This window comes from Fulmarus glacialis, unplaced genomic scaffold (genome assembly GCF_000690835.1).
Source record: "Fulmarus glacialis isolate BGI_N327 unplaced genomic scaffold, ASM69083v1 scaffold9843, whole genome shotgun sequence".
Taxonomy (NCBI): domain Eukaryota; kingdom Metazoa; phylum Chordata; class Aves; order Procellariiformes; family Procellariidae; genus Fulmarus; species Fulmarus glacialis.
Window position 1 is genome coordinate 43,388 of NW_009202271.1, and position 13,037 is coordinate 56,424.

The following is a 13,037-nucleotide window of genomic DNA, read 5'->3' on the forward strand; positions in this document are numbered from 1 at the left end:
TCTCCCGGTCCTGAGGGTTTTGGCCACAGGAGGATAGAAATATGTTGCTGTTAATGTCAGGGAAGCTGCTACATACCATACAGGGAATATCTGCTGGTTTATTAGACAGAGTTAATATTTAAAAAAGGACATCAATCTTTATGTCACAGAGCATAAGCCAATCTCTACGTGTTGGAAGACCTGAAAAAAATATACTCCTTAAGGTTTACGAGATACTTATTTGGTGAAGGGTGGCTAATAGGTACAGTACCAGCCATTTTTAGGTACCTGGAAAATTACTACTGAGATCCACTGTAGCAATTTGTCCACACCCAAACTGAGCAGATACAGTATGCAAAATGAGGTGAGAACTTACCATCAACACAGACAGGAACAGTATTGATGGGCAATGATAACACAAATCATTTTACTCTCACCTGATGATACAGCACCTTTGTGCACTCCCTGTTGCACAAGTGAACTTCACAGACTGAAGCATCACAAGCACATGCCAACACAGACAGTCCCGGAAAGAGCAACCCTGTGTAACAGCGTATTTCCACTTCTAAATCAGAGGATGAAGAATGAGCCCACTTTACTACCCAAGAAGGAGCTTTTGAAGGCTTTCCCGCACAGTGCTGATCAATGCATTTCTGTCTGGAGGCAATCCCATTGCTATTCCAGTCTCAACAGTCTCTTGAGTGAGACTGCAAATACTGCAAAACAGTTGCTTTTCTTCTGATGAGAATAAAACAGGGACAAGACAAATCATGTCCTCCTGCACAAGCAGTCGGAGCAAATCAGTCATGTATTGTTCTTTCTCTGCCAAAGGTTGAGACTGGGGTTCTTTTGTTTCTTTTCCATTTGTTTCTCCCTTTTTCTGTTCCTCCCTACTTTGTGTGGGACGTGTTCCCCTTGATGGGTATTGGTTTCAGTTGTTTTTTTTTTTTTTTTTTTCAGCCACAGGCCTTCCAAGTTGTGGGCACCAAAAAAATGAGAGCACATCCTTGAAAGACAGCCTAAGAAACCAAATCTAAACAAATCCTAAGCAACACTCAGAAATGAGAGGAGCTGTGTGGGAATGGCTTCAGTTCAGAAAGTTTCTAACTGAAACTGTAGCTCAAAGAAGTATTCATAAGCAGTTGAAAATTCTGTCAAATCTGTATTTCCCTCAAAATGGTATAAATTGGAGATTGTTGGAAGTTAGATTTGGCTTCTCACTATCCAGTCTTCGGAATAAATAACCACGTGACAGAGACAACCACCACGTCTTCCATTCTTTCTTTCCAGTGCTGTGGGAAACAAACCAAGGTGGGAGGAGGGAAGAGGGGAAGGAAGTGCTACCGTGAAGACAGCTTCACTTCCCATCTCCTTAACTCTGACTCCAGCCCTCCAATACAACTCAGTGCTGCTCAAAATATCCTCTTGGAGACTGAAAGCCTTTTCGAGCACTCTGTGACTTGTACAATTACTGACTTTCAACAGAGTTTCCAGCAACCAGTTTTCAAAGGCATTGAGGTAGCTAAAGGCGAAGCAATCATTTACTGGAATTGTCCAAAGTATTAAGCTGACTTACACTCTGATTTCTATTGACCAGACTTTACACTTCCAAGCTGTTCAAGGGGCTTTTTAGAAAAGCAGTTAGTCGTTGATTTAGCACCTGAATGCCTTTGAGATGCTCCTTTCATGTGCCTAGCTGACATCTGAGAATGGAATCTAGATTCCCCAAATGCAGAAATTTAAAAAAAAAAAAAAAATCCCTAGAGAGATTATTAGTTACACAGAGATATGCTGCGATTTAGAGAAACAGGCAATAATTGGTATGCATACACCACGTATTTTTTCTAAATGCAAACAACATCCCCATGCAACATGTTTTCCATTTAAATGTTTAATTGCCCCCAAAAAGCTAATGAGCAAGTCGCTAGCCAGAGGTACTGCACAACTTTTCATCAACAGAACTTTTAACAATTTCAGACCTGGTTACAGGGTCTTGAATTAGGTTATTTGACACTTTTTTCCCCTGCAGGGGTTTTATACTTCAATCACAGTGATTACCCTGCAATCTGCAAATAATAGTCTTCAATTATTATGGGCATTGATGGGCTAGAGATATGACCAACCCAGTGTTCACTTCATACCAGATCTGTACTCCCCATGACTTAATCCACGTACTGGCCTTTGAAGAGCGATAACCCGTTCTCTGTGGAATTTCCTGCTCAACCACAGGCTGAGAAATTCATACTAACCCTCACAGCCTGGGAATTACTGAGCTCAAGGGTTGCCTGTCTCTCCTTGGCCCCGCAGCCATAGTCCCACTAAGCAGAGGTCCCTTCGGCATCCTTGGCAGAGAGAGCAGCTGGTACTGAAAGGTGCTCTCGCTTCTGTCCAACAAACCAAAAGAAAACTAGCTTAAGGGAAAGTGAGAAAGCTCTAAAAGATGATTACAAAGATACATTTCAGCAGGTGGGTTTTTATTTGTGTTAATTAATGATGGAAGCTTGTTCCTGGAATTGTCTACTCGCGTCACCATATTTTTTAGATGAGTAAAAAATGCTGAGCTCAAGTATTTTTTTATGCAGAATATATGTCTAAACTAAAACACGTGTATTAATTAAACACCTTCCAGTGAGAAAAAACCAGCCTTATCATTTTTCCCCAAGTGCTGTTGTGGAAAATGAGAAGCTTGTTGAGAAGCTTAATTAACAAGTTAATGCTGAAAAAAATTATTTGAAGAATATTACAGAATATTTCAGAATATTACCAACTGTGTTACTTTTATCTCTGACAACACTTTAAATGGCTGTTAGGTTCCACTTGCCGCTGGCTTGTCCTATGCCCATAACACACACGCAGCTAAGCCTGAGGAGCTCCTCAGCAAAACCCTGTCAAAACCAAACCAAACGTCCTTGGACCTTATGAACCGTGGTGGCATTTTTTCTGGGAAAAGTTTCTCAAGACAGAATGATAATCAAGCTGCACAGACCACAAAATAAAAAAGGTTTGGGAGATTAGGCACCCCAGAGCAGCTGATAAGTACTCCTGCTTGCATGGGGAGACGGGGCAGGGGCGGGAGCACAAGCTTCCCGCATCCCAGCCGCGTGGATCCACTACCAGTGGGATGCGGTGGGGAAAGCACTCTCTCGCAGAATCTGATAGCCAGAGCACAGATGATGTAGGAAAAGAAGGGACAGAGCAGGTGAACTGCTGGGCGCGTGGGCTGCCATGCAAGCCAATACACCCTCATTCATACACAGAAACACATAAATAGGAGGGGCGTGCATATATTCAGAGTGGGTCATCGACCCTTCTGCAGTTCGGATGGCTTCAGGCATACTGTAACCCATCGCCATCCAGAGCCTCCCTGCATTGCGCAGATCTGCAAACTTGCAAAGCCGACCGCACAGTCTCCTCCAGGACACAAACTGCTAAACTGCCCTCAAAAGTCACAGTCTCAAAGCACTGACAGCCTTAATTCCTCAGAGACAGCTGCCAGGGAGAGGTGTGAAGATGTTACACACAGCTGAAAAACAACATGGCTCACATTGCAACTGCGGTAAACACTACCCTGTCTTAACCGATGCTTGTTGTGGACAACCATATTCCTGATCATTTTCTCCCAAAACTCATCTTTGGGTGAGCTTGTGCTCAGGCAGGGCTAACTGCATTTTACACACTCATGTTTCTTAATAACAATGCACTTGCTTGGTGAGGAACTCAAGAAAATTAGAAGTGGGGTTTATGAAATAATTTTGGCTACAAAGCTATTTGATTTATTTCTGATTTTCTTGTACTTTAGTATTTATTAGAGTTAAAATTTCTCATTTTATTCTTATTTATACTACCTTGCTTCTCTGGGATCTGTGTTTCTTATTTGGCCAAAACTCTCACTGACACAAAAGAATAAATCCAAGGCCCAATCCTGCTCCCATGCATAGGCTCATGATAAGGAGTTTTTCACAATGGATTACTTTTTTTTCCCATTTAGCTTGAATATAAGTACTACCCATTTAACCTCCATCATGCTATTTTCCCATTACGCTTTTACATACATATGCAGGTTACTGTATATAAAATCAACATCCATAAAACTTAGAATGCAGCACAGAGCCTGAAAGGCATAATTTAATCATTACAATATAAATGGTGTCATTTGTCATTTACGTATTACTGATTTAGCTACATATTTTGGTGCCAAAATAGTGTATGTATTTCTGTATTGTCAAATGACAAACTGAATGTAGCGATGCCACTGAGATTACACCTACTAAAAAGCACCATGTTGGTTTTTTTGATCTTGACTAATACCCTAATTGCAGAGAATGCTTGCGCATGTGTTTAATTTCACTTCCTCTTTCATAAAGTCCTTAAGTGTGCTCTTCACATGAAGCCCATGGTTGGACTTGATGTTGACAGTGCATTTTAGTGCTTTGCTGAAGAAGAACAGTGTGTTTATCTGAAGTTTACCTGACAAATTTGCACAAGAAGGTACACACTCTACCTGAATTTTGACACTGGACACTTCCCTGAGAGTGCATATTTCATGCTGCCTTGCTTCATACTCTTCCTCTGTAATTGAAATGCATACTTTGGATCTTCATTGCTCAGATCTCCTTCTAACATCCACTATTTAGCCAGAAGTATGTTTCATGTGCTGTATTTCCAGGTGATAAAACACTCATGCTATTCATAAAGCAATGATCAGAGTCCAAGCTGTTCTTTCTTGCAGTTGCATTTCCAGCATTTGGACTCTCAGAGCAAGTAGTTTACTGAATAATTCAGGTTACAGAACAACATTCCGTGTGATGAAATGCAAATATTTTGCTGAAAGCATGATTTCTTGCCGTTTTTGTTAGATGTAAATGGACTTCATGGACAGATCAAAACTGCAACACAAGTAACTACTGGCGGCAAAAGTGATTCTAAGGGTTCACCTCTACACTAAATGTGGAAATATTCCTTTCTTTCCAATTCTGAATTTTTAAGGAGGTAGAAACTCATACTTTTCAAGTTGAAGGTTTCTGCCTTTGGGAGAATTTCTTCCATCTGGTTGGAAAACAAAAAACTGCAGCTCTGGTGAGTCTCAGCATGAGCAGCAGGAGTTAAAAAATCTAATTTCTCATGAATTTATTTATTCCCTGTTACATTTTATTTGTTGGGCAAAGGAAATATGTGACCACGTTATTGGGAAAAATATCTGAGACTCAATATGCTACGGTCTGGGAAACACATCTCTCGCCAGTTAACAAAAGTCAAATGCAACTAATGAAATACACCACTGATGTATATGGCTGACATTTCTGACATATGTATGACTTGATGAACAATTGCAAAGACACACATTTGAAATGGTGACCGCAACCAGGGATTAAAACATGCAATCAAACTACAAAAGTATTTAGTCAAGATGATAAAATATACCTTCATATATCTTTATATCTTTATTCAGCCAGTATTTCTCTTATACTTTTACCTAGCCAATAAAATATCTTCAGAGTAAAGCACACAATGGGATCAGGACAAGCAGTAAATATAATATGTATATCCCTCTTTGTAATCTCAACCTCATTCATGTTTGGCTTTCAGCATCTAAAGATTTTTGGTTTTCAGCATCTGAAGTGAGTGCCCTGTTAAGCCTCCCAGCCTCTGAATCCCGAATGTCAGGATTGGCAATTTCAGCTTGGACAGCGAGTCTGGATTCCTCCCAGTCTGGATTTCACTAGGATTGATCAGTTTTGCTCCTCTGCGTTCTGGCTGTTGAGGTTATGGTGTCTTTTATAGGAAAATGAGCTGCTTATAAATTTTCAGCTCTGCGAACTTTGGGACTTGATGGAAAATCCGCAGGCTTAGGGCTTAGCTGGCTAAGAAACTACTACAGCAGGCTTTCTTTTGTGGTCAGTCAGATACAAAAGCCTTTCGAAAGAGATGGAAATGCTGACAGAGTGTTTCTCTTGGGAGACCCTTCTTTTGTGCACAGGGGCCAACTCAGTCTATTTTTTACCTTGCAATGTGTGTCAAAAATTACCTGTTCCTCAAAACTGTAGGAAAGTGTAGGGTGACAGATACAACCTGGAACACGCCATAGTTTGTACGGGGGGAATAAAGTCAAATGGAGATCGTCCACTGCAGGCAGTCTGCTCATTGCACATCACTATTTTCTACAGGACACCGTACGTGCAGGATGAGCAGCACGTGGAAATGAACAAATCTGCTGCTCTGGGTCAGAGGCCTGGCAGATCCCTGCAGCGTAGAGGCTCTCTTGGTGAATTTCCTTTTTGCCTGCTGCTTTCGTATCACCAGACTCTCACGTCCCCGCTCTGCAGTGAGAGCCCAGGCACCCAGCAAGGAAACACGTGTGCTGGGGCCAGGCTGTGCTGTGGAACTCCTGGGGCAAAGATGCCTGAGAAATACAAAGCGGGTGACCACATCCCCTCCTTCTGTTGAACCTACCCTGGAAATACAGACAACTACTTCTTTTTTCATATCAAATGGCCCATTGCTAGTGATCCAAGGGCTGGGGAGAAGGTTGTCAGCCCACTCCAAAATGAAGAGAAACCAGTCTGCCTTGCCGGGTGTGAGTGATCAGAGCCACGGAAACAACTGGGTATTGAACTACAAGTAGCTGCACCCTTCCATAAACGGCCTGGGAGATGAAATGCAACTCAGCGGGTGCCAGCATCTGGCTGCTCCCCACTGGTTTCTGCAGCAGCTGTGCCAGGGCCATCTCCCCACACTGGTGGAGCGGGACCCGCACATGCTGCTGCCATGCTCAAATGCTCCCAAATCATGAAACTGAGTTTAAAAAGAATCACAATGTAATAAACAGAAGAAAACCAAATCCAGATCTTTTTTTTTTTTCTGCTTCCTCAGCCTTCTGGGGTCTGGCTCACATTCTCAAGCTTTTCTTCACATTTTTTTCATTCTAAAATGAAATCTGACATCATCACCAGGTTCCAAGACCTATGGCTTTAAAGAGAAAAGTCCAGTACTGTGGGAGTCACGATAAAATGATAAGAATAACACTCCTATTTCTTTTCTCCCTTAAAAGACATTCAAGAAGGTGGTGGACTGAAGCAGAGCGTTTCTGCAACTTTCCTGCCTAATAGGGACAACTGAAGTCTGGCTATGTATCTGCTAAGAAGAAATCTATAGTTAAAGAACAAGGAAAGTCAGAGAAAGACTGAGATCACCTTTAACTAAATGGTGTAACAATCCCTAAAATGTAAACGAAAACCCCTAAGCATAAATTGAAAAGTTCAGTGTTCAAAATGGAATAGAAGAGGGATGCTCTCAAAACTTCTGCCTTTAAAATTAGCATCTCACATGCAGTTAGCAATTTTACTGTGGAACTGCAGCTATGGACTGTAAATTCATTTTTTCAGATCAGCAAAATAAACCAAAATTAATTTACAAAAATTATTTCTACCAACTTGTAATCAGCTGCAGGCTTTCCCTAACAGAGGCCAACGGGAAGTACAATAGTTATTATCTAAACTGTATATCCACACTCCTGTACTTGAAGGAACACAATCCCAAACTGCAGAAATATAGACAAAATATTAAGACTATCTCATTAATATACCCAAATTTCCCATAGGAAAGCCACAATCCACACCACATCATCTGAAACGCAATGGCTATATGTATGGCCAGCCACTGAAAACATCTTGCCACTAAACCACCCACTGACTAATCAACAAGCCTGCCCAGTACGCTATTTTACATCATTGATAATATCTTTAGGGATGAAATTAAGTGAATTGCAACTACAGATTAGCTGAGAAGTGCAAACTGATGTCAGTGCAGCTGCTATTTATCCACCCAGTGGCCTGAAACCTGGAGCTTGCAAACCTCTGCATGAAAGGAAGTTGCACCCAAACAACTACAGTAACGTCATCAGTGGGGGTGGGTGTTACTGGGCTGAGAGTCAGAGAACAGTTTGATTTTCAAAATTCCAAAACCACCTCCAAGCAGTTTCTTACCCAAGTTCTTCCCTAAGAGTCTCAACCCGGGCAGTTCCACTGACGTTTTATGCATGCCCTCTCCTTAGGTTTTGCTTTTCACATTACTACCAACACAGCAATGTTATTTACTGACTGCATTTCCACCATTAATCATGGAAATATAATAGTAATGGGCTGATATATTCCAAGCGCCGGGCTGCAAGCTAACTGATGAATGAAGAAAGTCCATAGCCGTTCATGGGGAAAATGGCTTCGTTTCTTCCATCCAGTTTCAACAGGTCTGGCAGGCTCAGTTGGCAACTGAGCAGAGTTGATGCCAACAGTTGGCATCTGTGCAGAGATGTCAAAGACTAATTTTTGAAATATCATGTTATTAATGAAAACACCAAATAGCTTAGGGGCTGTGACACCAATCATAAGATTGGTGAAGCTAACCATCTAGCAATAGTTAGCATCTGTGCCCACAAGATATTACATCTTCCAGTTGATTTCAGAGGGCAAAAATCTTTGCAAGGTTTGCCATCCATGCAAGGTTTCCGCACCTGGTGATGTTACTTCACTAGAAAGTTACGGCCCAATTTTCAACAGCAACAACTGAACACTGTTGGTAATTGCCAGGCAAGAGTTTTGCAGGCTGACGCTAATACAGCACAACCTGGTTTATCATGACTTAAGTGCAAAGAGCATTTCACCATGTCCAGGCTGCGGACTCTCTATCACATACCTGAAATCAGAGTTGTCACTGTTAGCCAAGTACTGCCAAAAAGGAAATACCTTTTGATTTCACACAAAAAGGAAACAGGAAGTCTGGTACGTGTCTGAAACATGTCTGTGCACCACAGACTGTAAACATTCAAGGTGGAAATATTCAAGATATTGGAGTGGCAGATGAGCCCACCAGCCAGCAGCAACCAAGGGTACATGGCAGGGAAAGGAAAAGCCAGGAGTGCTGGGATGGGGTGTCAGGCAGAAAAAGATGCTGAAGAAGCATCAGCGGGTTTGCTGGCAAGGAAAACGGGTAGTTAAGACGATGAGCAGCTGGAGTGGGAAATATCAGCCAATCCCAGTTGGAAGATGAAGAGTAATTTTCTACTGTTATTTCAATTAAAGGTACAGATGAGCATTTGTGCTGAAACCTGGAACAGAATTTCAGCCCTTCTGAGTGATGACTGGAACCCGACCCCTCCAGTTGATGGGTCTTTGGTCTTCATCAGTTTGCTTCTCCCACCTTGAAAGCTGTCTCTCAAGAGGAAGAAAGGGCTATAAGTTTTAGCCTGAGACTGACTCTTTAGAAGCCATCACTCTTTGGGATTTAGTTATTCAGTAGTGAAAAGTACCAATTTACTGATACAGTGATGGAATTTCAAACTAAATTGATCGCAATCAACTTTTTCATTTTCTTTTAAACACATACATTTCCAATACTTTGCAGTGGAGCTTGATACACTGTATTCAGAAATGGTTATCTGTAGACAAGTCAGAGTATGGCTTAAGTAGATAACAAAAAAGAAACTCCGCTTGCTACTCACAGCAGACGTACTCCTTCAACTTCTGTGAAAACTGCAATACGACCTGCTTACAGTTTCACCTAGCTCGAAGTCTCACCTCCTTCCACAGACCAACATATGCTAAACACATAAGAATCTTTTCCAGCATGACTGTCAGTGATTGCTGTGTTTAATGCTAGCGGACAATGGAACTTAGACCATATAGGAAATAAACATAAATGTTAATTATCTTGCTGGAGATGAGAAACAAGATGACATCTGGAGCTGGCAGTATTGTAAACAGGAAAAAGGTATGAGAGCTACTTAGCTTAGAGGTTTATAAATACCAGATATACTCATCAGGACGAGGTTGGCAGGTTAAGAAAGGACAAGTGCAACTCTGTAATAATAAGCGAGTGAGAGAGACAGAAAGGGAGCGTATGTGAAATTATTTCTGGGAAGACCATTTTTGTCTGAGACAATTTTAATTATGCTCTTTATTGGACAGATGCTCAAAGTGGTAGGAGAAATCTGCCTTGGTTTATACACTGCCACAGTTTACCTGATTCTCTTTGCTAAAGCAATAAAAACACAAAGACTGGGACCACCATGGCAATGTGGCAGAATGCAGAGCATCAGCCCCACAAACCTCCCCAGAGCACCATAGCAAAGTCTTGAGCCGCATCCTGCAAGTATTTATGCACAAACGGAACTTCATGTACTGTGATTAATTTTCCTGACACCATGTGGGTTTCATTGCAGCACACAAAACCAAACACAGACTTACGTATTTTTAGGATCAGGACCTACTTAGCACTAGTCAGCCATGATTTAATGTGTCTCTACTTAATGTGCGGCTTACTAAATGTGAGAGAATTCTGTGTTTTGGTACAGTTTGGGTTTTTCCCCAGAACAGCATATATGTTGTTTCAACATTAATGCTGGAAGTTAAATATTCTGTAGTCACTAATGTTTATTTAAGCAACTATAATGTTGTTTAATGCAGCTGGGAATGGAGGTACAGTAGCCTCATATTTAAAAGCATGGCTTTTTATATAACATTAGAGAGCTCTAGTGGGCATGTTGCCCATTTCTGATACCCTAACAGCTTCTATTCTTCACAGGAGTTAATGTTCTAATCAGAATGCATCTGTATAACATTCTCCTTGTGCTGATCAAGTATCAGCAATTCAGTGATTACCTTCGGCATCCCACTGCATAGGCTAGGCCAGATTATTCAAATATCCTCTGGTGGAAAAGATAATGTGGCTTTTCTAATCACAAAATACTGCCATACAAAAACGTTATGGTAAGAGCGAACATCAGGGATGTACAATAAAAAGGCAGAAAAAGACCTTCTGTTGCGCTGCAGGAATATCATTCTGTGGATTGTGCTTAGTGCAACAATCTAGATGTAGACGAGCATTAATATTCACAAGATACATAGGTAGTCCAGCATCAGTCTTTGCAACCTTAGAAGTCATGCATACACGTATGTATGCATGCCCTCCTGCACAGGTCAAGAAAGATTCCTATTACGGCATTTAAGCTTTGCAAAGTTGGAGGCAAAGGTTTCTAACCTTGGCAGTAAGCGCCTAGACTACAGTTTGTGCTATGAAGCGGTATCATTCAGGGTAGGATACAGATAGGATGTAGTGTCCCTTAGTTGCAAGCCCAATGCTCACCAGCTATAATGGGAATCTCTAGGGTGACTTCCCAGAGAAACAGTTCAGACTTCCAGTAACACTTCAGAAAGGTATGTACATTCACACAAAAAAAAGAGGAAAAAAGAGGCAGGAACAACCTTCTCGGAAACACTTAAAGACCTTAATGTAATGTAAAATAGTAAGCAGTGCAGTTACTATTAATTACAATACCCTTCAGCTATTTTTTCAGTTATCTGCTGCAATGCTAATCACTGATTCAAAAATCAACATTTCACATGTCCAATTCTAAAACTGTTACTACGTTTGAAGAGTAGCATCTGAAGTTAGGGATACTTTTTTTTAACTATTCATGATTAGTCAAGTTTAACTCTTCATATTTTTTCATATTTCACCTGCTTCTAACTGAACATGAAAGAATTTGTATGTGACATTTATTGTCCATCATGCAACCTTCTGCTCTACTTTTAAATATTCAACACCTTTTCCGGCTGTAGAGGTTGAATTATACAATGAAACGAAAAAAATTGAAGTTTTAACCCTTACCATTCTTATAACTTTAGAAATACTCAGATTTCAAAGTTAGGTTATGTATTGCCAATATGACAAATTTAAAAGCAGTGCGTATGTAACAATACTGACTTCTGCTTCTGACCCAGGATTTGTTTTCTCCCAAGAAGATATGCAGTGCACAGGACCGGCCAAAGACCACTGAAATCAATGGAAAGGCTACCGGTGACTTTGATGGAATATGGATCGGGCTTTGAGCGTAACACTGTTGACTTCATTGACTCATTACAAGGGCTGAATTTGGCTTTGACAGACGTAAAGCGGTTCACCTCATGTACATTTAACAAATTGCATACATTTTAACCCCACCCTTCCACTCCCAGGAATTTAGTGCATTTTGTTCTGCTAGCTCTGTTAAGGAGCCCCAGCACTTGCACACATAGAATGAATGACTGAAACACATACAGTGGTTTGTACTTACAGGTGTCTGGCTTGAGCTGACTGTTGGTAATTCCAAAATACTGGGGATTTTCTATGACGGGAATCTTCGTCATCCCAATAATGACTGCGTCAGGACCCCCCTCAGAAGAAGACGGAGTGTTACTGCCATTTGAGATGTGGTGGAGGGGACTGGCTGAATCGTCGTCATTGCTGATAACTGAAGAAGGACCTAGAGTTAGAAACAAAGATCTTCCTGTAACTCAGAACATGGTTCCCTTCCCTCAGACAATTCCCTTAATTCCATTTTTTTTTTTTTTTTTTTGACCAGTTTGTCCTCCATCCCCAAAGTCAACAGCTCTCTGTGTGCCTTGTTGACCTTACCTCAGGAATTTTATATGTCTGAGTGCAGATGGAGAACAGTGGGTTTTTTCCATTAGGAGCTGGAATGTGAAGCAAATTTTTGTACTGGTGGATCACCTAGACTAAATATGTCAGGGTCCAGCATAGTCTGTCACTGGGAAAGATCTCCAAATTTGTTGAACTCCTTCTGTCATTCTCAGAAATAAGCTATGAAATACACACATTAACTTTTTTATCTTATGCCCTACTTGAATCACACAGCAATAATTCCCACAAATCCAGGGAATGCCTGCCCTCCCTTTGAGGTGGCATTATAACAAGACAAAAGACACAGAGGAGATGGGCTCATCCTGATGTGGGAAGCTGGTAATTTCTGAAAGACAACACCATCGAGAGCCAAAATCCAGGGGACAATTTGAGCAGTCAGGGAATTGCACAGAAGGCGCGGAGCAGACACTGAGAAGAGTAGTGGGAAAGACACATCCTACCCCACTGCAAAATCTGGGGTCATGGCGGAGGGGCTCATCCAACCCAGGGGAACATCCCACTGGCTCCCCCTATCCATACCTAAGTCTAGTCACCTTCCAAAAAGAGGTTTATTTTGGTCAGTAATTCAGTGACAGTTTTTGTTT

General features: G+C 41.3%; 1 protein-coding gene across 1 annotated transcript in view; it reads right to left on the reverse strand.

Annotated features, from left to right (window-relative positions):
- LOC104074185 (BDNF/NT-3 growth factors receptor-like) overlaps positions 1-12,274 on the reverse strand; it is a gene marked incomplete at both ends in the record, with an annotated part of 43,495 nt that extends 31,221 nt beyond the window's left edge. Inside the window, one exon of the mRNA XM_009574233.1 lies at positions 12,086-12,274. Within this exon, the coding sequence (XP_009572528.1) occupies positions 12,086-12,274 (189 nt within the window). The remainder of the gene's footprint in view (positions 1-12,085) is intronic.
- Between the last annotated feature and the right edge of the window lie 763 nt (positions 12,275-13,037).